The 27,012-nt window shown below is 27.7% G+C and overlaps 2 protein-coding genes across 2 annotated transcripts; both read left to right on the top strand.

Annotated features, from left to right (window-relative positions):
• Positions 1 to 15,170, top strand: LOC111414682 (venom acid phosphatase Acph-1-like). Its single transcript, XM_023046082.2, has 6 exons — positions 1 to 94; positions 162 to 266; positions 324 to 563; positions 620 to 790; positions 14,265 to 14,588; positions 14,666 to 15,170. Exons 1-6 carry the CDS (start codon positions 59 to 61, stop codon positions 14,777 to 14,779), a joined length of 990 nt encoding a protein of 329 aa, XP_022901850.2. The 5' UTR covers positions 1 to 58; the 3' UTR covers positions 14,780 to 15,170.
• LOC111414681 (scavenger receptor class B member 1-like) lies at positions 15,129 to 26,856 on the top strand. The gene is made up of 6 exons (XM_023046080.2): positions 15,129 to 15,267; positions 24,865 to 24,956; positions 25,016 to 25,176; positions 25,229 to 25,373; positions 25,428 to 25,631; positions 25,699 to 26,856. Exons 1-6 carry the CDS (start codon positions 15,231 to 15,233, stop codon positions 26,638 to 26,640), a joined length of 1,581 nt encoding a protein of 526 aa, XP_022901848.2. The 5' UTR covers positions 15,129 to 15,230; the 3' UTR covers positions 26,641 to 26,856.
• The last annotated feature ends 156 nt before the right edge of the window (positions 26,857 to 27,012 follow it).

Genomic DNA, 27,012 nt, shown 5'->3' with positions numbered 1-27,012 from the left:
ACATTTCATAATAGAGCAACATTAAATTAGTTAAGATTAATCTCTTTAAACGTTTGCAATGAGTGAAACTAACTCCTTAGTGTTATTACATGCGGTACGAACGAGGACATTTCGCGGTTACATTTTCAATTAAGCTAATCTTAATTCACGCTTTCTTGCAGATATTTCGACATGGCCATAGAACACCGATTAAAGATCACATGTATCCTAAGGACGAACACTTAAATAAAGACTTTTATCCTTACGGTTTTGGCCAGTTGACTCAAGTAAGATACATCCTACTAATTGTGTTTGGATTCCATAAAAATGACGTTTATTTTTAGAACGGTAAGAAAGCGATGTATAACTTAGGAGAAGTATTACGTCAAAGATATCAAGACTATTTAGGAAACGTTTACGTGCCTTGTGAAGTTGATTGCCAAACTTCTGATACGGATAGATCGCAAATGTCTTTGCTGCTTGTTCTCGCTGGATTATTTCCTCCGAATGTCGATCAAACAATTAAAAATGATTTAAATTGGCAGCCGATACCGTATAAATGTTTATCGTTCAAGGACGATTTTGTAATTATCTTTTATATTAAAATGTTTTATAATTTTTAATTATTTTTTATTTGAAGATGTTTTCTTCTGTGTTACAACAGCAGTTTCTTGATATTTACAAGGAAAATTATAAAAAAATGCCTATGGATGAGTATAAAGAATTTTTTGATTATTTTGAAAAACATACAGGACTCAAAAATGTTACTCCAAGAGAAGTTTGGCTTTTTTTAGGTACCATATCAGCTGAGGTAATGTAGATTAATTAATTATTTCGGGTTATTGAAAGTTACTATTGATTAAAGTTTGTGAATAGGTATAATTTATAATTTGATATAAAAATAGGTCCGCAAACTCTTACCATAAATTAGAAATGATTTGTTATAATTTTCTGATGCTTTAATAACAGCCAAAATTTAAACAAAATGTTACATTGTTATTAGCAGGAATTAATTGGTAATATATATCTCAAATTAAAGCTAAAACCATCTATTTTTAAGACAAAATATAACAACCTGCACGTTAGTTATCAAATTTCCGACATAACATTTGTTAAAGAAACTAGTTCATTTTAACCAATTTTAGGTTACTTATTAAAATAAGTTTTCTCAATTTTCTTCGTTATTAAACTAATATTTATGATACATCATTTTAAAGAGGACATTTTTAGCTTTAATTTGATATAAAAATAACTCCTCAAGCTCCTAACATAAAGTAGAAATGATTTTTTATAATTTTCTGATGTTTTAATAACAGCAAAAATTTTTAAAAATGTTGCAATTCTTATTAACAGGAATTAATCGATGATTTATATATCATATTAAAGCTAAAACTATCTATTTTAAGAAATACTATAGCAACTTGGACGTTAATTATCAAATTTACGAGAAAACATTTGTTAAAGAAACTAGTTCATTTTAACCAATTTTAGGTTACCTATTAAAATAAGTTTTCTCCATTTCTTTCGTTATTAAATTTACGATTATGATATATCATTTTAAAGAGGACGTTTTTAGCTTTAATTTGATATAAAAATAACTTCTCAAGCTTCTAACATAAAGTAGAAATGATTTTTTATAATTTTCTGATGTTTTAATAACAACAAAATTTAAAAAATTGTTGTAATCCTTATTAGCAGGAATTAATCGATGATATATATATCATATGAAAGCTAAAAGTATCTATTTTAAGAAATACTATAACAACTTGGACGTTAATTATCAAATTTCCAACATAACATTTGTTAAAGGAACTAGTTCATTTTAACCAGTTTTAGGTTACTTATTAAAATAAATTTTCTCAATTTTTTTCGTTATTAAATTTACGATTATGATATATCATTTTAAAGAGGACATCTTCAGCTTTAATTTGATATAAAAATAACTCCTCAAGCTCCTTACATAAAGTAGAAATGATTTTTTATAGTTTTCTGATGTTTTAATAACAAAAATTTAAAAAAAATTTGCGTTCCTTATTAGCAGGAATTAACCGATGATATATATCTCATATTAAAGCTAAAACTATCTATTTTAAGAAATACTATATCAACTTGGACGTTAATTATCAAATCTACGAGAAAACATTTGTTAAAGAAACTAGTTCATTTTAACCAATTTTAGGTTACTTATTAAAATAAGTTTTCTCAATTTTCTTCGTTATTAAACTAATATTTATGATACATCATTTTAAAGAGGACATTTTTAGCTTTAATTTGATGTAAAAATAACTCCTCAAGCTCCTAACATAAAGTAGAAATGATTTTTTATAATTTTCTGATGTTTTAATAACAGCAAAATTTTTTAAAAATGTTGCAATTCTTATTAACAGGAATTAATCGATGATATATACATCATATTAAAGCTAAAACTATTTATTTTAAGAAATACTATAACAACTTGGACGTTAATTATCAAATTTACGAGAAAACATTTGTTAAAGAAACTAGTTCATTTTAACCAATTTTAGGTTACTTATTAAAATAAATTTTCTCATTTTTTTCGTTATTAAATTTACGATTATGATATATCATTTTAAAGAGGACATTTTTAGCTTTAATTTGATATAAAAATAACTCCTCAAGCTCCTTACATAAAGTAGAAATGATTTTTTATAGTTTTCTGATGTTTTAATAACAACAAAAATTTAAAAAAATTTTGCGTTCCTTATTAGCAGGAATTAACCGATGATATATATCTCATATTAAAGCTAAAACTATCTATTTTAAGAAATACTATATCAACTTGGACGTTAATTATCAAATTTACGAGAAAACATTTGTTAAAGAAACTAGTTCATTTTAACCAATTTTAGGTTACTTATTAAAATAAATTTTCTCCATTTTTTTCTTTATTAAACTAATATTTATGATACATCATTTTAAAGAGGCCAGTTTTAGCTTTAATTTGATATAAAAATAACTCCTTAAGCTCTTAATATAACGTAGATATGATTTTTTATAATTTTCTGATGCTTTAATAACAGCAAAAATTTAAAAAATGTTCAATCCTTATTAGCAGAAATTAATCGATGATATATACATCATATTAAAGTTAAAACTATTTATTTTAAGAAATACTATAACAACTTGGACGTTAATTATCAAATTTACGAGAAAACATTTGTTAAAGAAACTAGTTCATTTTAACCAATTTTAGGTTACTTATTAAAATAAATTTTCTCAATTTTTTTCGTTATTAAATTTACGATTATGATATATCATTTTAAAGAGGACATCTTTAGCTTTAATTTGATATAAAAATAATTCCTCAAGCTCCTTACATAAAGTAGAAATGATTTTTTATAGTTTTCTGATGTTTTAATAACAACAAAAATTTAAAAATATGTTTCATTCCTTATTAGCAGGAATTAATCGATGATATATATATCATATTAAAGCTAAAACTATCTATTTTAAGAAATACTATAGCAACTTGGACGTTAATTATCAAATTTACGAGAAAATATTTGTTAAAGAAACTAGTTCATTTTAACCAATTTTAGGTTCCTTATTAAAATAAATTTTGTAAATTTTTTTCTTTATTAAACTAATATTTATGATACATCATTTGAAAGAGGCCAGTTTTAGCTTTAATTTGATATTAAAATAATTCCTCAAACTCCTAACATAACGCAGATATAATTTTTTATAATTTTCTGATGTTTTAATAACAACAAAAATTTTTTAAAAAATTGCTTTCCTTAATAGCAGGAATTAATGGATGATATATATATCATATTAAAGCTAAAAGTATCTATATTAAGAAAAACTATAACAACTTGGACGTTAATTATCAAATTTACGAGAAAACATTTGTTAAAGAAACCAGTTCATTTTAACTAATTTTAGGGTACTTATTAAAATAAATTTTCTTCATTTTTTCTTTATTAAACTAATATTTATGATACATCATTTTAAAGAGGCCAGTTTTAGCTTTAATTTGATATAAAAATAACTCCTTAAGCTCCTAACATAACGTAGAAATGATTTTTTATAATTTTCTGATGTTTTAATAACAGCAAAAATTTAAAAAAATGTTGCAATCCTTAATAGCTGGAATTAATCGATGATATATATCTCATATTAAAGCTAAAACTATCTATTTTAAGAAAAACTATAACAGCTTCGACTTTAATTATCAAATTTACGAGAAAACATTTGTTAAAGAAACTAGTTCATTTTAACCAATTTTAGGTTACTTATTAAAATAAATTTTGTAAATTTTTTTCTTTATTAAACTAATATTTATGATACATCATTTTAAAGAGGCCAGTTTTAGCTTTAATTTGATATAAAAATAACTCCTCAAGCTCCTAACATAAAGTAGAAATGATTTTTTATAATTTTCTGATATTTTAGAGGGCAGTTTTAGCTTTAATTTGATATAAAAATATATATTAAGCTTTCACCTATATTATTGAAACTTTATTTAGTTATTTATGATGCTTTTGCAACTTCATTGTATTTTAATTCTGTCTTAAACAAATCTCACAGCATATACTTAAACGGAAAAGCATTGATGTCAGTGATTCCATTGATCAAGAAATCACAAGAAAGAAGTCCATCAGAATCAAATCTGGTGCTTTCATTGATGAGAAATCGATGTAGATGATGATGTAGACTTTATGCGACAATTAATAAAGCTGGGACAATTAATAACATTGATGAAGACATTAAAAGGATTGTATAGTAGACGCCACGAGAGCTGGCAGTAAATCATCGTTTTCCGCTCTTACAAATGCCATACGTAGTTCACAAACCGCTAGAGAGTAATGTGTGTTAGAAAGAAATAGCATTAGTTTAATATGTCTGCTGTACAATTCAAATGGCCACGTCGAAAAAGTACGTCTGTTCTTCTAATGGATGTAACTATATAATTATAACCTCAAATCGAAACGTGTTGTGAGCGTTGTCATGAATCTATGTTTTCTTTGAAAGGAAAATCATTTAAATAATATCTTTGACAATGTTTGACATATAACCTCCATTACTAACATAACCTACATTTAAATGTATGTGGTGAAATAATCTAAGTCGTACGTCCATATCTTGATTCATACTATTTTTAAGCGATCTGTCACTGCCAGCTTTCGTGGTTTCTACTATATAAAGATTTTATGTAATGTTGAACGAGTCTTGATGAAGACTTGATTCTGTACAGACGTGATTTGATACAAACATGGGAAAACTTATGAAGAGAAGATGTAGGCTTTAAACAAAGGCGCTCGCGTAAATCTTTTGGTGCATTCTTGTAATACAGACTTTATACAGGGTTGTCTCTTACAATTTTTTACAGTTTGGATTGACCACTTTGGAAGCAAGTTTTCAATGTTTCCTATTTTTGTTTAAGCGTAAAACGTCACATTTTGCAAATGTCAAAACATAAAATTAATTTTTTGTCAATTCGCTAATGTTCTATCTTTCAAAATGAACATAAGCGGTATTTCAAATTCCAAACGTTAGATGGCCAACTCTGTAGTATCAGACTATTAGACACCTGAAGGTCCACATCACAAGACACACTTTAGCTACGAAATCAGAACTCAACAGGTCTAAAACAAGTGGAAGGAAAAGAAGAAGTTGTTTGTCCATTTATTTAATCCAGCTTCAAACAACTTTTTGTCACACGGGTGATTTATTTATTACGATACAAATCAATCTAAATCTCTAGGAGTTTAAACATAGTTGAGAATAAGTTTGCCGCGTGCAAAGCTTATCGAAAGAACGTTTTGGACCAAAGATTGAGTATTTGACCGACCGTTTAATCATCACAAACCATATCGTCCCACAGTACACTCAATCCTTAAATCTCAAAGATTTTCCGTGGAACATGATTGATACAGGTTCTATCAGACGAACAATCAGACTTGGTAATGCATATTGGACAAGTACTAAACTAAATCTGCTATGAAATCAGTTACATAAGAATAAAAAAGCTTATCATCTATAACCTTTCCACTAAAGAAGTACACTAAGTGCCAAAAAAATTGCAACACCTCGAAAAAGATGAGTCATCAAGCTGGAATCTTAACAAAACAACTGGATGCAAGTAAAAGATGATAACAACATCATATCGATACACAAAGGATAACAAGCTTTTATACATATAGTTTTTTGCTGTGAAACAGACAATCTGGTACATGAAAGTAAAAAACTCCATCACAAAGTAAATGCCATTTGGTGAGTGAATGTTGTTAACAATGCCTAGAATTGGTAGAAGATCGGGGTTAAATCAATTATCTAACATTGAAGGAGGGTGAATTATTGGTCCGTACTAGGCAGGTATTTCATTTCGTGAAACTGGTCGAAGATCGTCGCCTTAGACAAATGAGTCTTAGAGACAGATTTACTTCTTCGGCTGCAATTGGTGTTGCTTGGATGAGAGATCTGAGGCAGATAATGTCGCGGAGTTTTCTTTTAATCTCCACTCATACCGACCTTTTCGACATCTTCCTTTGATGCAACTTCACAAAAGAGTCAGACTTCTATGGTGCCAAGAAAGATTACTTTGGATCGATGAATGGGATCAAATAATGTTTAGTGACGAATTCCGGTTCTGTTTGTGGAAAAATGATCGACAGGTAATGGTAAGAAGATTCCGTAGCGAGCGGCGGCGCAGTTTAGATTTTGCCCTTCGAGGTCACTGCGGCCAAATACTTAGTATTATGGTATGCGGTGCCATATCATTAGGGTAAAGTCCCCTCTAGTTGATATCCCTGGCAGTTTAAATGCACATCGATACATCCGCGATGATTTACAGCCCATTGTAATACCCAGGCTTCTCATATCACCCATATTTGTCAGAACTTCCTATACGAAGAAGGAGTAGAAATTCTCCCCTGGCCTGCCCGCTCTCTGGCTCATTTAATCCCGATCGAGCATTTGTAATAAACACCTTACAGGAATTTTGTTATTATCTACAGCAAGCCTGGGATAACAGGCTTGCTGGGCCACAGAGTTTTGCTACACTCTTAGAAGATGTATTGATGCAGACTTGATACAGACTTTGTACGGAGTTGTCATGACACAGACTTGATTGACCGAGTTATCTCGGTGCAGATTTGTCAAGTCATGAGGCATAATGGAGATTTGATGGTGAGGAGTTGATGCGCAGATGATGTAAACTTTATGCGAAGTTGTCAATCTGCAATTTGATGGATAATTTATAAATAGTTGTTTTGATATCGACATAAAGAAGTTTACAACATGACAGCTTTATTTCTGAATTGGATTTTAAGTTATCTTGTTAAAAGATAATTTAACTTATATTACTTTACGCATGATTTAGGACAAATAAAATTAAAGTTTGTCCAAAATTGCGAATTAAATACCCGTAGGTGCGTTAAATACGTCATTAACAACTCGTTAATACCCGGAAATTTTTATTTATTTGAGACTTCCCGTCTGTTTTAATAGTTGACATAGTTGGCTAAATATTAGCCGTCTTAATAATATTTCCTTAAAATTATGTCTCGTAAATGATTTCTGAGCTATCTATTTATGTACTAGATTATAGGTTTACTATGAATCGTTGTTTAATCTACGATGTGTTTGTCACCAAACATTGATTAATTATTGGAACTTGTGAAGTTCAAACAAAATATTTCAAAACAACTCATTCTACTTACAAAATTATTATTAATTAAATAATAAATCAAACGAATCAAAATAAATCTTCCTTATCAGTAAACTTTTACGTTAAAAAAAAATACTGTTTTCCCACGCATCTATTTTTAAAATTTCGTAGAATTGACTAGTTTAATATGAAAATTGAGACAATTATCGTTTGATGTTAGTTACATTACATAGTAACAAATAATACAAATAAAATAATTTGCAAGTTGATTGATAAGTAATTTTTCCGATAACTTCCGATCATTAAAAACCACTATACTTTTATAATCACCTTTGTGCGTAGTAGTTTACTTCCAGGTATGAATTTTATAAAAATTATCACATTCATTTTGATCACGGTAAAAATAAGGAACCGTGAACTTTGACCTATTAATTGATTAAATAGCAACATTAAAAATATACATTTTCTCTGAATGATCTCCGTTATAATCAGTTTTGAAGAAAAAATAAAAAAACAACAACTTTAAGATTTTAATTTTTCAAACGATAGAATCGTAAATCAGTACTGAATGATTAATGAAATACATGTTTATTTTTTCGAGAAATTATCAAATCAACAAATTAAAATTTCCGTTATTAAATTTATCCATAAACAATTTCCTTACAAAAGTTGTTTACAGTTTTTAATAACAATTTAATAATATAGTAATAAAAGTTTATAGACGTGCTAAAATACTTATTGAATTTTTTTTATTTGTAATTTATGATATGAGTAATAATATCATAAATGTTAATATTTATTTACTTTCTTATCTTAAGGCCTATATCCATTTAGATAAATAAATATTAAAACGTTAAACAACAAATTAAAGTAATAAACGAAATAAAACTATCAATAAAAGGTGTTATAATGCCCATGTTTCATCCAAGGTAGACTACTACCTTGGACCAACTAATTAATGACTCATCTCTATCTATTTGAACATTTTGATAAGCTGTGTGTTAGTACTCTAGAGTTGTTGGGTTAAATTAGGTTAAAATTTAACGATCTTTACGACGCGACGCCTATATTCTTTGTAAAGTTTTTGCAGTTAACTATTAGTTAATTTGATTTTTACACTTATTATAAAATTCAAGATTGCCGAAAATAAAATGATTCATATAAATTGTGGTAGATAACTAAAAAACATGAAAAATGAGTCCAAACTCGATATATCTAAGTATTATACCAACCAAGATATTTTAATTTTTATAAAATCAAGATGGCCGAAAACAAAACACTACTAATAAATTGTTATCTAAGCTTTTAAGAGTAATATTATAATAGATATAGAGTGTGATACATCAAATTAGGTTAATATTTAACGATCTTTACGACCCCTATATTCTTTATGAAGTTTTTGAAGTTAACTATTCAGATAATTTGATTTTTATACTTTTTTAAAATTCAAGATTGCCGAAAATAAATGATTTATAAAAATTGAGGTAGATAACCAAAAATCGTGTAAAATGAGTCCAAACTCGATATATCTAAGTATTATACCAACCAAGATATATTAATTTTTGTAAAATCAAGATGGCTGAAAACAAAACACTAATATATTGTCACTTATGCTTTTATGAGTAATTTTATTATAGATATAGAGTGTGATACATCAAATTAGGTTAAAATTTTCTGATTTTTACGTAAATCTTCGTCTTTTTGACGAATTTAAATAATTTAAATTTATTAAAAACATTTATCTTTATTAAACTGGTTATGATTTGACAATTTATAATTAATCGTGTGAAATGGCACCAAAGGCGACATTATGAAATATTATAATATCGAGGATATCTTAATTGTTATGTAATCGATACTATTTATTAATTAGCGCCATCTGTAACTGTAATTATGAAATTTATAATTCATATAGAACGTGATATATCGAATTAAGTTAAAATTTAATGATCTCTAAGAAGGTCATATTCTTTATTAAGTTTTGTTATTAAGCAATTCGAAAAATTTTGGGTTTTGTACATTTTATAAAATTCTAGATGGTCAAAAAGAAATGATTCATAAAAATTAAGGTAGATAATTAAAAATCATGTAAAATGAGTCCAAACTCGATGTATCTAAGTATTATAAGAACCAAGATATTTTCATTTTTGTAAAATCAAGATGGCCGAAAACAAAACACTAATAAATTGTTATATATGCTTTTAAGAGTAATATTATAACAGATATAGAGTGTGATACATCAAATTTGGTTAAAATTTTCTGATTTTTACGAAAATCTTCGTATTTTTAACGAATTTGAATAATTTAAATTTTTTATAAATATTTTTCTTTCTTAAACTAATTATGATTTGGCGGTTTATCATTAATCGCATGAAATGACACCTATGGCGACAAAACGAACGATTATAATATCGAAGATTATAAATCAAAGCTATTCGTTGGCGCTATTTGTAACTTTAATTATGAAATTTATATTACATATAGAATGGATACATCAAATTCGGTTAAAATTTTATGATTTTTACGACGCCTATATTCTTTATGAAGTTTTTGAAGTTAACTATTCGAAATAATTTGATTTTTATAAAATTCAAGATTGCCGAAAATAAATGATTCATAAAAATTGAGATAGATAATTAAAAATCGTGTAAAATGAGTCCAAACTCGATATATCTAAGTATTATAACAACCAAGATATCTTAATTTTTGTAAAATAAAAATGGCTGAAAACAAAACACTAATAAATTGTCACTTATGCTTTTATGAGTAATTTTATTATAGATATAGAGTGTGACACATCAAATTAGGTTAAAATTTTCTGATTTTTACGAAAATCTTCGTCTTTTTGACGAATTTCAATAATTTTATTCTTTTAAAAATACTTTTCTTTATTAAACTAATTATGATTTGATACTTTATTATTAATCGCGAGAAATGATTTGTAAAAATTGAGGTAGATAATTAAAAATCGTGTAAAATGAGTCCAAACTCGATATATCTAAGTATTATACCAACCAAGATATATTAATTTTTGTAAAATCAAGATGGCTGAAAACAAAACACTAATAAATTGTTATCTATGCTTTTAAGTGTAATATTATAATAGATATAAAGTGTGATACATCAAATTAGGTTAAAATGTTCTGATTTTTACGAAAATGCACGTCTTTTTGACGAATTTCAATAATTTTATTTTTTTTTAAATACTTTTCTTTATTAATCTGATTATGATTTGATATTTTATCATTAATCGCGAGAAATGATTTGTAAAAATTGAGGTAGATAATTAAAAATCGTGTAAAATGAGTCCAAACTCGATATATCTAAGTATTATACCAAAAAAGATATATTAATTTTTGTAAAATCAAGATGGCTGAAAACAAAACACTAATAAATTGTTATCTATGCTTTTAAGTGTAATATTATAATAGATATAAAGTGTGATACATCAAATTAGGTTAAAATTTCCTGATTTTTACGAAAATTCACGTCTTTTTGACGAATTTCAATAATTTTATTTTTTTTTTAAATACTTTTCTTTACTAAACTGATTATGATTTGATACTTTATCATTAATCGCGAGAAATGATTTGTAAAAATTGAGGTAGATCATTAAAAATCGTGTAAAATGAGTCCAAACTCGATATATCTAAGTATTATACCAACCAAGATATATTAATTTTTGTAAAGTCAAGATGGCTGAAAACAAAACACTAATAAATTGTTATATATGCTTTTAAGAGTAATATTATAACAGATATAGAGTGTGATACATCAAATTAGGTTAAAATTTCCAGATTTTTTCGAAAATGCACGTCTTTTTGACGAATTTCAATAATTTTATTTTTTTAAAAATACCTTTCTTTATTAAGCTGATTATGATTTGATACTTTATCATTAATCGCGAGAAATGATTTGTTAAAATTGAGGTAGATAATTAAAAATCGTGTAAAATGAGTCCAAACTCGATATATCTAAGTATTATACCAAAAAAGATATATTAATTTTTGTAAAATCAAGATGGCTGAAAACAAAACACTAATAAATTGTTATATATGCTTTTAAGAGTAATATTATAACAGATATAGAGTGTGATACATCAAATTTGGTTAAAATTTTCTGATTTTTACCAAAATGCAGGTCTTTTTGACGAATTTCAATAATTTTATTTTTTTAAAAACACTTTTCTTTATTAAGCTGATTATGATTTGATACTTTATCATTAATCGCGAGAAATGATTTGTAAAAATTGAGGTAGATAATTAAAAATCGTGTAAAATGAGTCCAAACTCGATACATCTAAGTATTATACCAAAAAAGATATATTAATTTTTGTAAAATCAAGATGGCTGAAAACAAAACACTAATAAATTGTTATCTATGCTTTTAAGTGTAATATTATAATAGATATAAAGTGTGATACATCAAATTAGGTTAAAATGTTCTGATTTTTACGAAAATGCACGTCTTTTTGACGAATTTCAATAATTTTATTTTTTTTTAAATACTTTTCTTTATTAATCTGATTATGATTTGATATTTTATCATTAATCGCGAGAAATGATTTGTAAAAATTGAGGTAGATAATTGAAAATCGTGTAAAATGAGTCAAAATTCGATGTATCTAAGTATTATATCAACCAAGATATATTAATTTTTGTAAAATCAAGATGGCTGAAAACAAAACACTAATAAATTGTTATCTATGCTTTTAAGTGTAATATTATAATATATATAAGGTGTGATACATCATATTAGGTTAAAATTTCTTGATTTTTACGAAAATGCACGTCTTTTTGACGAATTTCAATAATTTTATTTTTATAAAAACACTTTTCTTTATTAAACTGATTATAATTTGATACTTTATCATTAGTCGCGAGAAATGATTTGTAAAAATTGAGGTAGATAATTAAAAATCGTGTAAAATGAGCCCAAACTCGATATATCGAAGTATTATACCAACCAAGATATATTAATTTTTGTAAAATCAAGATGGCTGAAAACAAAACACTAATAAATTGTTATCTATGCTTTTAAGTGTAATATTATAACAGATATAGAGTGTGATACATCAAATTAGGTTAAAATTTTCTGATTTTTACGAAAATGTACGTCTTTTTGACGAATTTCAATAATTTTATTCTTTTACAAATACTTTTCTTTATTAAACTGATTATGATTTGATACGTTATCATTAACCGCGAAAAATGATTTGTAAAAATTGAGGTAGATAATTAAAAATCGTGTAAAATGAGTCCAAACTCGGTATATCTAAGTATTATACCAACCAAGATATATTAATTTTTGTAAAATCAAGATGGCTGAAAACAAAACACTAATAAATTGTTATCTATGCTTTTAAGTGTAATATTATAATAGATATAGAGTGTGATACATCAAATTAGGTTAAAATTTCCTGATTTTTACGAAAATTCACGTCTTTTTGACGAATTTCAATAATTTTATTTTCTTTTAAATACTTTTCTTTTTTAAACTGATTATGATTTGATACTTTATCATTAATCGCGAGAAATGATTTGTAAAAATTGAGGTAGATAATTAAAAATCGGGTAAAATGAGTCCAAACTCGATATATCTAAGTATTATACCAACCAAGATATATTAATTTTTGTAAAATCAAGATGGCTGAAAACAAAACACTAATAAATTGTTATATATTGCTTTTAAGAGAGATATTATAACAGATATAGAGTGTGATACATCAAATTAGGTTAGAATTATCTGATTTTTACGAAAATCTTCGTATTTTTTGCGAATTTGAATAATTTTTATTTATTAAAAATATTTTTCTTTATTAAATCGATTATAATTTGAACAGTTTATTATCAAACGTTTGAAATGACACCAAAATCTCCATGATTTATAACTTCGAATTTTATAACAGATTTTAACGACACTCTTATTTAAATATTTCTCTAATTAGAAGTTTCAGCGATACATGTCATATCCTCCAACATCATCGCTGACATCTCCCAACACCGTCCTTAACGTATTTTGTTTTGTTCTATATTACATAATGGGAATTTGAATTATTTTCATCCTTGCTTGATTCATTTTTGGTTGTGTCATAATCGCCAAGATCAACACCGTCGTCACTGCATATATTTCGAGGTTTACCATTTTCCAAAGAATTCTAAAAAGCCCATTCGCATATTTCTAAATTCCTGAAACGTTTGTTATCCGTGGTTATTAGTCATGGTCGCCGGCGATCAAAAGAAATAAATGTGAATTTAAACATTAGAACGCTCTAAATATGCAAATTATATAATTTAAATGTTTCGATGTCCTTAAGAACAACGCACAATTGTGGGTGTTATGCGGAAGATTCTTGTAATTAACCTATATTTCTTTATCTCAATTCAAGTATTTAACATTCGCGTTCGATATAGTATAATTTATTGTATAATAAACAAAAAAATTAATACAATTCAAATCCGGGATTAGATTATGTCAATTAGCAACGTTACCGAGTTATATTACATCGAAGGTAATTCCGTTAATTTTATTAACACATCATTTAACATATTATTTTGTTGTAAACAGGTAGTATCATTCTTCAATTTGTATTAATTATTAATAATTATGATTAAGATGGTACACAATAAGAACGTTGGATTATTTTTTTTAGTTAGATTGGGGTTTTAAACTTCCACATTGGATTCCACCCGTTTACGAGCAAATAAAAAAGGTCGCAATGTTGGAGTATACGTTACAGACTAAAACTGACGAGTTAAAACGGTTAGTAGCTGGAGAGATGTTCTCTAAAATACTAAAAGACTCTCAGTCGAAGATCAATGGGGAATCAACGTACAAAATCCATTTGTACTCAGGTCATGACTGCAATGTCGCACATGTCTTGACTGTATTAGGACTAATGTACCCGCATTTTCCTCGCTACGCCGCGTGCGTCCTTTTGGAGGTGCACAAAATTCACAACACTTATCACTTAAAGGTAATCTTTTTAACTGGCTCAAAATAAATCAAATTGATTTAAAAATCAATAATTAAAAAATTGTTTCTTTTTCTCAGGTGATTTATAAAAATGATATGCAATCAGAATTCAAATTAATGACATTTCCTAATGGAGAGGAGAGTTTATCTTTCGAAGAATTTGAAAAGATTATTTCGGACATAATGCAATAATAATAATTTATAACTTCACAAGGTTAATTTTTTTAAGTAATATTTTCGGCTTTATGATGCCATATAATTATGCCATTATTTTTCACTTTTTATTTCTTGGAACGTTTGTGAGTTCCTCACAATTAACGTCACGGTATGTCAGAATCGGCAAGAAGAAAAACCCGTCTATTAATTGGGCAATAATAAATTTTAACCGACAACCTGACAATAAATAATTCAAGTACGTTTCAAATTTACGGACGGAAAGGAAGTGGGGAGGAAGCAAAGTGACGTCCGATCCGCACCCCACCTTTTTGGATCTCTCAACGGGAGCCGTGTTTAAAATCGGTGATCGCTTTTGCATTTAATCAATACAAATCAGATAAAGGAGACTTCAAATATCTCTCTCAAGAATCAAAAGTATTTTTAGTTTTTTATAAAGTGTTAATACGTTTTTTGTCGTGGTTTCAAGATGAAACTTTCTTTTTATTTACACAAAAATGGTGCAAGTAAGTTAATTTTTTCTTTAATTAAAAATTATTCATTACTATTAATCATATCTTATTCTTAAGTATTTTAACTGTGTCAAATTAGTTAGAAATAAAACAAAATTTCGAAAAAAATCATGTTTTAGTATTCATTTTTAGTACCATACTATTCAGTGGGAAATTAAAATAACATCATACTAATAAGCAGCGTTATCTAGCAGAAATTTTTAAAAAATTTTCAAACAAAAATCATTTCTAATTTAATTCTAAACAAATATTATTTGAAACATTTTTTGATATAACCATAAACTATTGAGATAACCTCAAATATATCATTATATACCATATTTTAGTGATATCGAAAATTTTTACTAAAAAATCGATTATGAAAAAACCGTGTTCTATTAGAACTTCAATCATATTCATTTAATCAAATTCAAAAAGTATTGGAAGAGACTAATCTATTTGGAGAAACCCAATATTGCATAGAAATAATCTATATCTTTGCTAATTCTGAGAAAATCTCAATTTCGACTCGGTTTCCAAGAGACTTATTATCCTAGAAGCATTTACCCGATATAGGATAATCCTAATACTGCATTAATTTCGTGGCAAATAAGAGAATCACCGCAGTCTGGAAGCATCAAAGGACGGTTACTCAAACTGTCAATATCAATGAATGAGACATTGCTAAATCTTGGAGAGATTATGTAATAACATTCTTCTATTTCATTTAAATGTTTTCTCATTCTGATAAGTGAATAAAATAATTATATATTAGAAATGAATTACTGAAAATAAAACTAAATAAATACCATAAACTTTATATGGATTATGTTTGTTTAATTGGATTTAAATTAATTAAGACACTTTTTATACTTTAATGATGTAATTAAATTTTATTATTTCTACTAGTTTCAGAGACAATAATTTTACGTTTTTTCCTGAAGATGGGGATAATTAGTCTCCGAAAGTAGTAGAAAATAACAAAATTTAATTACATCGTTAAAGTGCAAAAAGTGTTTTAATTAATTTATATTCAGATCTCTTCAAATCTTCGAAATTGTGATAAGAATGTCATTCAAAACATCAATTTCAATAAACTGGCGATTTCAGTCTTCATGGAACGGAATCTGAGTCAGTAAGGAAACTTTGTGGACTTATTAAGATTTGTGTTGCAAGATTACTTTGAATTCTGTCTCGGAAATGTAAAGTTTACTTACTTTAACAGTTCATGTCTAAAATGAATTAATAGATATCGCTTGCTATGTTCTAAAAACAAAATAATAAATAAATAAACGATCTTAAACTTAAATTATGTAATTTGTGATTGAGTATGGAGGAACTTGTGGAAAAGAATCGGGTTTTTATATTTTGCATAAGAACTTAAACTAACCTAAACATTTATTTACATTTTGGTAATGTTATAAATTGGAGAACGAAAAATGTTCAAAAGAACTCATAGTCAAAGTTTCTGAAATTGTGGTTAAAGAAAGAGAGGTATGAAGATAAGCTGTAGAAAACAGTTTTGAAATGATGGACACATTATAACGTTTTTTCAGACGTTGTATATGCCATATAGGCTTCAAGATAGAGTTATTTATTTCCATGAACCAACATATTTTTCTATAGATAAGTTCCAATTGGTGCTTTTCAGTCCAGATATTAGTGGTGGAACAGATATCCGGCAACTATCCGGCCATTTTTTAAAATCCGGCCTATTTTGAAAAATAACATTTAGTTTTTGAGAAAACAATATTTGAAGTTTTGATAAAATTTTCGATGTTGCAATTTTTATCGATAATTTTCAAAATTCGCTATAAAATTCATTTCTTGAAGGATCCTTGTGGAAATATTACCAAGTATTGATTAAAGTATCCTCTTTTTAATGCAAATAGCCGTTTTGAAAAATCACTTTCAGTTCTTCAGAAATTAATTTTTGAAATGATCGACAATCTTGTCGAATTTTGCAATTTTCGCCAATTAAGTTTTAAAAATTCGTATAAAATCCATTTCTTGGAATATGAGTATGAAAATTTCCCAAAGTGTTAATAAGAGTGTCCTCTTTCCAATGAACCAACACGTTTTGAAAAATAACTTTTAGTTTTTGAGAAAACAATATTTAAAGTTTTGATAAAATTTCCAATGCTGCAATTTTCATCGATAACTTTCATAATTCGTTATAAAACTCATTTCTTGAAGGATATTTGTGGAAATATCACCAAATATTAATTAAAGTATCCTCTTTTTAATGCAAATAGCCGTTTCGAAAAATCTCTTTCAGTTCTTGAGAAATAAATTTTTGAAATGATCGACAATTTTTCGAATTTTACAATTTTCGCCGATTAAGTGTTAAAAATTCGTATAAAATCCACTTCTTGGAATATGAGTATGGAAATTTCCCAAAGTGTCAATAAAAGTGTCTTCTTTCCGTTGAAACAACCCGATATCCGATATCCGTTCCATCACTACCAAATATGTTCCCTCAAATATTTTATTTATGTTTTAATAGGGAGAAGAACATCTTAAAGTAAAGGAAATAGTGCAAGTATCTACGATATACATACCCTGCCGAACTACACCTCGTATTTGCTGAAAACTTAGGGATATAAAGAACATTAGAAGCCATTATGTTAGAGCTTTTCGAAAGTTTATGACATACTAAATTGGTAGTTTGACAGAAATAAAATTAATATTAATATTTTAAACCAATCGTTAATATTTGAAACTTCTGTCAAGAGCCTTGGTTTGGTGATTGATGAACACCAACGCTACCTTTTTCTAATCATGTAATGGGGCTTTATAGTAGCAGATGTAATCTTTCTTATGGATTGAAACGACATCTTTGTAACTCATTAGTTCTCTCCATTTTAATTATTGCAGGTTGTCCAAAACTCCTGTATACGTTTTATTTACGGCATCAGGTACAGAGATCATATCTCAGGGAAGCTTATGACTTGCGGGTGGCTAAACATGAGACAGAGAATCATCACAGATTACTTTACATTGTTGTATTTTGTGTTAGTTTATTGGAAACCTCCTTATTTAGTCAATAAAATATAGTTTATCATCTCTAACATCGTTCTCTAACTAAGTTCTCCAACATAGTTTTTGTGTACTATTCCTAGCCACAAATTGTCGAAATGTAGACAGTTATTTTCGTACCAAGTAGTTACAGTTTGGATTGTGGTCCCTGATTTTGTGGGATGTCCTAGCTCTGTTGCAAAGTCTAAATCAGCAGTGTTGCGAATTATTATTACCTACTCAGTTTATTGTGTTTATGCGTAAATACATATATATTTATACACTTTTTTTTCATTTGGTGCAAGTTGAATCACATCTTTATCTGTTCTTGCACCTTTTGTGCTAATGCTGAATGTCTTTGATTTTATGGTTATTTCTATTATTATTATATTACAATGTACTGTATTTGTACAGTAATTGTATTCGATTGGAAAAGATATATTTATTTATTCTTTCAAATATCTTACTAAAGAGCGGTAAAAATTTTTAGTTTTGGCATCATTTTTACTAACTTCTTCCACGTTTTCAATTACTTGAATGATCGAGTGGAAGAGTGTTGGTCTTGGACTTCTTTTATTATCTTATTGATATTAAGAGATCTTACACAGTTCTTATATATCCGAACCTCGCCTTCTAGAGACATATATGTACTTATTGTGCCATTTTATGTTCCTCAGATAACTTAAAATCAAAGCTTCTTTCGTTATTTGAGCTATCACTTCTTCTTGGAGGTTCTTGCAACTCGTAATATTGACACCAAGACGTGCAAAATTCATCCCAATGGCATAATTCTCTAGCTATTGTTAGAGATTTTGATTTTGACACCGAGATGTTCATGCCAAATTTTGTTCCTCCTTTATCGAATTGGCACAACATCCACTGAATGTTATCTATATCCGCCTATAACAAGACAGCATCATAGCAAACTTTTTCAGCTCTTCATTTCCCACCGGATAACCTTTTCCAAGTCTTTCCACGTCAGTTATTATTTCACTGATCATTAAGTTGAAAAGTGCTGCGTTTAGACTTATATAAGATGAGATCCAGCTTTCATATTATTGTATAGGAAGTCTTCCGGGGAGTCAGTTTGCACTTGTAAGTCCATCTTTGACTATTCTTGCTAGTCTTGAGACTTATATATATTCAATATTGTCTCTCCATTACAATATTTTTTGCAAATCCATCCCGAAATGTCCTATATATCGTATATCTCTTTGATATCCTCACTTCTCTTATTATCCTACAAAGTGTATCTTGTTAATGACCTTATCGTCTTCATTTTTGCTGTTTTAAGGATTCATTAATAGGACTTACGCAGTTCTCGAATATCCGGATGTTGTTTTCTAAGGACATATACTTGTTGTACCATTTTATGTTACACAGTTTTTCTTGGAGGTTCCTGCTGCTTGTAATATTGACACCAAAACATTTAAAACTCATTAAATACCGTGGATCTCTTGCTAATGTTAGATATTTTAATTTATGCATAGCAAACTTTTTTCAGTTCTTCGTTTCAATGATCAAGTAGAAGAATAATCAATAATTTTCGCGTTAAACTCGTTTTTAATCACGACTAAATTTGTGGTATTAAGATGTTATCGTACCGATGATTCATGTAATTTTATTTGATTTAAATTACCCCACATTTATAATAAACCCATTAACTTTTCTTACGCACATTTGACCGCTAACAATCCCGTAGATGGCGAGCCAAATACGTCACGCATATCTTTAGTTGAAACAATGTAAAATGACACAATCTGAATTAAAAATATTTAACAGTGTTTCGTCGTACACATTTTATAATGGGTAAATCCAAACTTTTATCTCTAATTAACATCAATTTACACATATTCGGCTGTAATTTGTCTTTACACATTCATATTTACATCGCAATTTTCATCTTTTATAAATTATTTCTCATTAATCACTTTAAAACGAGTGTGCAATTATTTTTGGGTGACAAATCGATTATAAAATGTTGGTATAAGGTTATCAACGTCGGTAATAGCCGCATAAAAAATAGTATGGCTATTATTTAATCATAATTTATTATAGAATGGAAGGATTTAAATGTAATAAACCAAATAAAAAATTTACCTAAACGATTTTGTTGTTTAGACTTTAACTAGTTGTAGCCCTTGTGATGCTAATGAATTTCAAATTCTCTATGCATTCCTATTTGAATACAAAACTTATGCGGATGTAATCAATAAATTAGTATTCACCCATTGAAATTGGTCAATAACAGTTTATTTAACCTTTATGAATTAACTGGAAGTACGGAATCTATGTAAAGTGATAAAATTTATGTCTATTGTGTAATTAACATTATTAAATGTTATTTGCTAACTTAATTTATTTATATTTTAACCTAATTAATTTTCGAACCTTCTAAAAATTTACTTTCTTATTTTCGTTTCATTACCTTCAAACGTTTTCAAAAGTTTAATCTACTTTATAAATCACCAAAAAACCTTGTTTAAAACAAAACTAATCAGGTTAACGCAACTTCCATATTTGGTGATTCCATCTTAATTAAAATACTTGTTGTATTAAGTCAAAAAGAAAATAAGGAAACCGTCGTAATAAATACTTAAATAAGGGGTCTGAAATCCTTGCCCTTGGATCGTTTGACCTACTGAATTCGAAAGACATCATTATCTTAATTGGAGGAAGATAAAAGATACAGATAAATGTTAATTTTCGATGAATATTTTACAATTAAGTGGAGTGTAAGTAATGTTGTACACTAATTTCCTTGAAGGGAGAAGAAACGTAATTCGAGATACCACCTTGACCAAAATTCTTTCGGTGAAGGATGATTTCTTTGCGTTAACGTCCATCTAAAAAGAACATCTGGTCATTTAATGGCTTCATCATGAATTTGACTTTTTATTATTTTATATATCAAATAAATATTATTTTTGATCATTTTATGTAAGTTTGACCTTAACTTTTTGTTATTTTTATTTATAAAACTTATTTAGAGTTTCTTTTTCCGTAATACCTGTGTCAATGTCAAATTTTTAGGATTTCCGTTGGTATTACCTAAGTTCTTTATAAAATTTGTGTTATTTATTTTCAATAATGAAAGAGATGTGGTTAAGAAACTTTTATTACATTTTATTGTAATTATTTGTGTATAAACAAATTTTACTTTTTTTTTGAATAACGAAGTGTGACATAAATTAATTTCAAAATATGACTTAACAAACTTTCATGTCAAGCTTACCAATCTTACAAAAATTTGACAGATGTCAGCCTAAAAGTTAGCAACACTGCGTTATTTGAAACTTAAGTTTTTGTAATTTTATTAAGACTTTTCTATTATAGGAAGAGCATTGATGCTAGTTAAATCTCCCTTGCTTTGTTCGATAAAGTTTATGATTATTTTGTACTCTATAATCGTATTAACATTTTGGCAATTTCTAGCTGGGCACTGATAACGTCAATAAAGTTTATAAGCTATGTACAAATAAAGAACTAAACAGACAGAAACTCATTATGATCTAGGTGAGGACTTGATGTAGAAATTTAAAGTAAACTTAATGAAGGCTTTATACATCTTTTAAGTGAGGATATTTAAAGCAGACTTTAAAGACTTGAAAGAAAAGAAAGCTGATAAGATACATATGTCAACTTATTTGGATGCAAGATACAAAATGAACTTTGTTGATGCTGATTTAACTCACGAAGCAACTCTAAAAAGAAGATACTTTAATTAATAATTGGCGATATTTTCACAAGGATCCTTCAAGAAATTAATTTAATAGCGAATTTTGAAAATTATCGATGAAAATTGCAACATCGAAAATTTTATCAAAACTTCAAATATTGTTTTTTCAAAAACCAAAAGTTATTTTTCAAAACGGGTTGCTTCATTGGAAAGAGGACACTTTTATTAACACTTTGGAAAATTTTCATACTCATATTCCGTGAAATGGATTTTATACGAATTTTTAAAACTTAATCGGCGAAAATAGTAAAATTCGAAAAAATTGTCTACCATTTCAAAAATTTTTTTCTCAAGAACTAGAAGCGATTTTTCAAAACAGCTTGTTGCATTAAAAAGACGATACTTTAATTAATAATTGGTGATATTTCCACAAGGCTCCTTCAAGAAATGAATTTTATAGCGATTTTTGAAAGTTATCGATGAAAATTGCAACATCGAAAATATTATCAAAACTTCAAATATTGTTTTCTCAAAAACTAAAAGTTATTTTTCAAAACGGGTTAGTTCATTGGAAAGAGGACACTTTTATTAACACATTGGGAAATTTTCATACTCATATTCCAAGAAATTGATTTTATATGAATTTTTAAAACTTAATAGGGAAAAATTGCAAAATTCGAAAAAATTGTAGATCATTTCAAAAATTTATTTCTCAGAAACTAGAAGCGATTTTTCAAAACGGCTTGTTGCGTTAAAAAGAGGATACTTTAATTAATAATTGGTGATATTTCCACAAGGATCCTTCAAGAAATTAATTTTATAGCGAATTTTGAAAGTTATCGATGAAAATTGCAATATCGAAAATTTTATCAAAACTTCAAATATTGTTTTCTCAAAAACTAAAAGTTATTTTTCAAAACGGGTTAATTCATTGGAAAGACGACACTTTTATTAACAGATTGGGAAATTTTCATACTGATATTCCAAGAAATGGATTTTATACGAATTTTTAAAACTTAATAGGCAAAAATTGCAAAATTCGAAAAAATTGTCGATCATTTCAAAAATTTATTTCTCAAGAATTGAAAGTGATTTTTCAAAACGGCTTTTTGCATTAAAAATAGGATACTTTAGTTAATAATTGGTAATATTTCCAGAATGATCTTTCAAGAAATTAATTTTATAGCCGATTTTGAAAATTATTGATGAAAATTGCAACATCGAAATTTTTATCAAAACTTCAAATATTGTTTTCTCAAAAACTAAAAGTTATTTTTCAAAACGTGTTGGTTCGTTGGAAAGAGGACACTCTTATTAATACTTTGAGAAATTTTCATTCTCATATTCCAAGAAATGGATTTTATACGAATTTTTAAAACTTAATCGGCGGAAATTGCAAAATCGAAAAATTGTCGATTATTTCAATAATTTATTTCTCAACAACTAAAAGTGATTTTTCAAAACGCCTTTTTGCATTAAAAAGAGGATACTTTAATTAATAAGTGGTGATATTTCCACAAGTATCCTTCAAGAAATGAATATTATAGCGAATTTTAAAAGTTATCGATAAATAATATCGAAAATTTTATTAAAACTTCAAATATTGTTTTCGCAAAAACTAAAAGATATTTTTCAAAACGGGTTAGTTCATTGGGAAGAGGACACTTTTATTAACATATTGGGAAATTTTCATACTCATATTCCAAGAAATGGATTTTATATGAATTTTTAAAACTTAATAGGCAAAAAATGCAAATATTATAATAATAAACAAATAAATATAACTTCTTATCTTGCAAAATTCAATTTATTTTAACGGAACTGGTTTCGACTAGTTTTACTTAGTCATCTTCAGCCGAATCTACAATTATATTTTAATTACAATTTAATAATTAAAAATTAAAATTTTTATAGAACTTACGGCCAAGAAAATCGAAACCGGTTCCGTTCAAATAAATTGAATTTTTAAAGATAAGAAGTTATATTTATTTGTTTATTATTTTAATATTTAAACGAAGCTTGTAACATGGATATCAACAGTTAAAAATTGCAAAGTGCGAAAAAATTGTAGATCATTTCAAAAATTTATTTCTCAAAAACTATTTAAAAGCGATTTTTGAAAACGGCTTGTTGCATTAAAAAAATGGATACTTTAGTTAATAATTCGTAATATTTCCAGAAAGATCCTTCAAGAAATTAATTTTATAGCGAATTTTGAAAGTTATCGATGAAAATTGCAACATCGAAAATTTTTTTTTCATACTCGTATTCCAAGAAATGGATTTTATACCAATTTTTAAAACTTAATCGGTGAAAATTGTAAAATTCGAAAAAATTGTCGATAATTTCAAAAATTTATTTCTCAAGAATTAAAAGTGATTTTTCAAAACGGTTTTTTGCATTAAAAAGAGGATACTTTAATTAATAATCGAAAGTGAAAAAGCGACAATTCTGTTAGTAATAGACGAAACTGCAAGAAGAGATTTTATATATCGTATTGGGATTGTTATAATGAGGTTATGATATAAATAAAGTTGTATTCTATGAAAAAAGTCCTATTGGGGTAGAACTTGATTATTATCTGTAGTGTCCAACACCTAAAAGAAATACTAATTCCTGTGAATGGTGGAGTACCATTCGATCGAGATTTATAGAAGTTTTGATGGAAGTTTTAGTAAACACTTCAAAGACTTGCTGAAGACTTAATAAACATAGGAAAGGTTCAGGAACCTGTACTGTTTACAACTTATTTGTCTTTTATGAATGTTGGATGTGAGACTCATATGAGACTCATAATGTAGAGAGTAGACCGAGATCGCTCGCGGCCGAGGCTCATTAATCAAGATTCGATTAAGATTAATTATGATGTTCATAACTTTTTGTCACTAAATAAATCTTTTTTGAATTTGTTATAGAATACGCGATGCTCACATCGATTGGAGGATGCATATCGATTTTAGGATACCTAATTTACATATTAAACCCTCTACAATTAATATTAGACAAAGTAATTTTGATTTAAAAAATTAATTATAATAATTACTCATCATTCTAATTTCTTTTTAGCTTCTTACATTCCAACCGGGATCCTTAATTTTCAAATTATGGACTCAACCTCCTTACGAAGTTTTAGCTAAAATTTACATCTTTAATGTTACTAATAGCGAACAGTTTTTGGCAGGGAAAGAAAAATTGAACTTAACACAAACCGGACCTTATGTGTATCAGTAAGTAAATGAATTTTAAAAAAAATTGTGCTTTATAAATTATTAATTATAGGGAAATTGTCCATAATAGTGAGGCTATTTTTAACGAAAATGGGACCTTAACGTATAAACCAATTAGAGAATTAAAATTTAGACCCGAACTTTCGGTAGAAGATCCGGATAAAGCCCGGATAATTGGTCCAAATATTCCTTTATTGGTAGATAAAAAATATATCTTATTTAAACTTAATTTAATTTACTTCTTAATTTAGGGTATATCATCGTACATGAAAAATGAATACGGCTTATTCATGAATCTTGGATTTTCTTCCGTTGTAAACATGGTAAAAAGCCCTTCATTAACAAATTTAAGCGTTACCGAGTATCTCTTTGGGTACGAAGATCCTTTAGTTGAGTTAGCCAGTACTTATGTGCCATCATGGATTGATTTCACCAAATTCGGAATTTTAGATAGAGCAAGTTTTATTTATTTATTTATTACTTAATAAAAATCGTCTAATTATATGTATTTTCCTCAATTAGTTAATGTCCATCGATAACGGAAACACAATCACCATGCATTTATCAACTAATACAACATCAAAAGACGATATACTCTACCAATATTCCGTCGATATATTCAATGGTTCCCCCGGTTTAAAACAATGGGGATACCGAGAAGATATCCCCGAAGAAAATTCACCCTGCAATACGGTAGAAGGAGCATTTGAATCCGGAGTATTTCCGAGACACCTAAAAGAAAACACAACCGTACGATTATACCGAAAAGCTTTTTGTAGATCAACAAGTATGATCTATGAAAACACTGATTACACAAGTTCAGGAATGAAATACTACAATTATAGAATCGATCAAAACTTTTTATCGACGTCCGAAGAAAACCCCGAGAATAAATGTTTTTGTAAAAACTCCAAAAAGTGTTTACCAAAAGGATTCGGCAGTTTGGATCCATGCTATTATGGGATTCCCATCGCTATGTCGCAACCGCATTATTTAAACGCCGATCCGGAAATTCGAAAACAAGTCATCGGCATGAATCCCGACCAAGAAAAACACGACACCGTGATGAAATTGAGCCCGGAACTCGGCATCCCCATTTACGCCCGATTAAGAATGCAGATTAATTTGAATGTATCCCCCGATCAAATTGTAACTAGTTCTAAACCGTTCCAAGGGATGATCTTACCGTTATTTTGGGTTGAATTAGGAATATACGACATGCCCTCTTATTTAGGAATTTTAATAAACATAGCCGCGCAAATACCCACAATAGAAATGGTTACTTCTTATATTTTAGGAATGATTGGTGCTCTGATGATAGCCACTGTTGGTGTGTGCGTGATTCGTGGTTTTAATCAAAATAGATCTGACGTTGAATCTGAAAATCAAGGTTTAGAAAGTAGTCCGTTTTTAAGTATACCAGTTCAACCCATAATTAGATCCGAATTTAAACTGTTAAGGTAGGATATTGCTAATAAGTATTTAAAGACTGAGTTCCTTTGAAATAGAACGTAAAGATAACGTTCTAGTGTATATTTTTTTGTACATAAAAGCAGAATCTTTTTTATAAGTATAGAAATTAAGATGCCTTTTACAATTTAAATAGGGAATGAATTAGTTTATGGATTAGTTTGTATTATTTATTTTTGATAATATGGTTTAAATAAAATTTATTATAAATTTTGTCTTATTATTTAATCAAAAAATCTACACTACCATTCATAGACGAAACGAGGTGTTTCGGCGGGATTTTTAGCACCTCCAATTTGATTTTAAGGTGTCATTTTTTGGTTCCTCACTCTCAACCAGCATTATCAACCTGTATCGAACAAATAT

The sequence above is a fragment of the Onthophagus taurus genome, chromosome 7 (genome assembly GCF_036711975.1).
Source record: "Onthophagus taurus isolate NC chromosome 7, IU_Otau_3.0, whole genome shotgun sequence".
Classification (NCBI taxonomy): domain Eukaryota; kingdom Metazoa; phylum Arthropoda; class Insecta; order Coleoptera; family Scarabaeidae; genus Onthophagus; species Onthophagus taurus.
The sequence above is the reverse complement of the archived record's forward strand: the minus strand, read 5'-3'. Positions and strand labels throughout refer to the sequence as shown.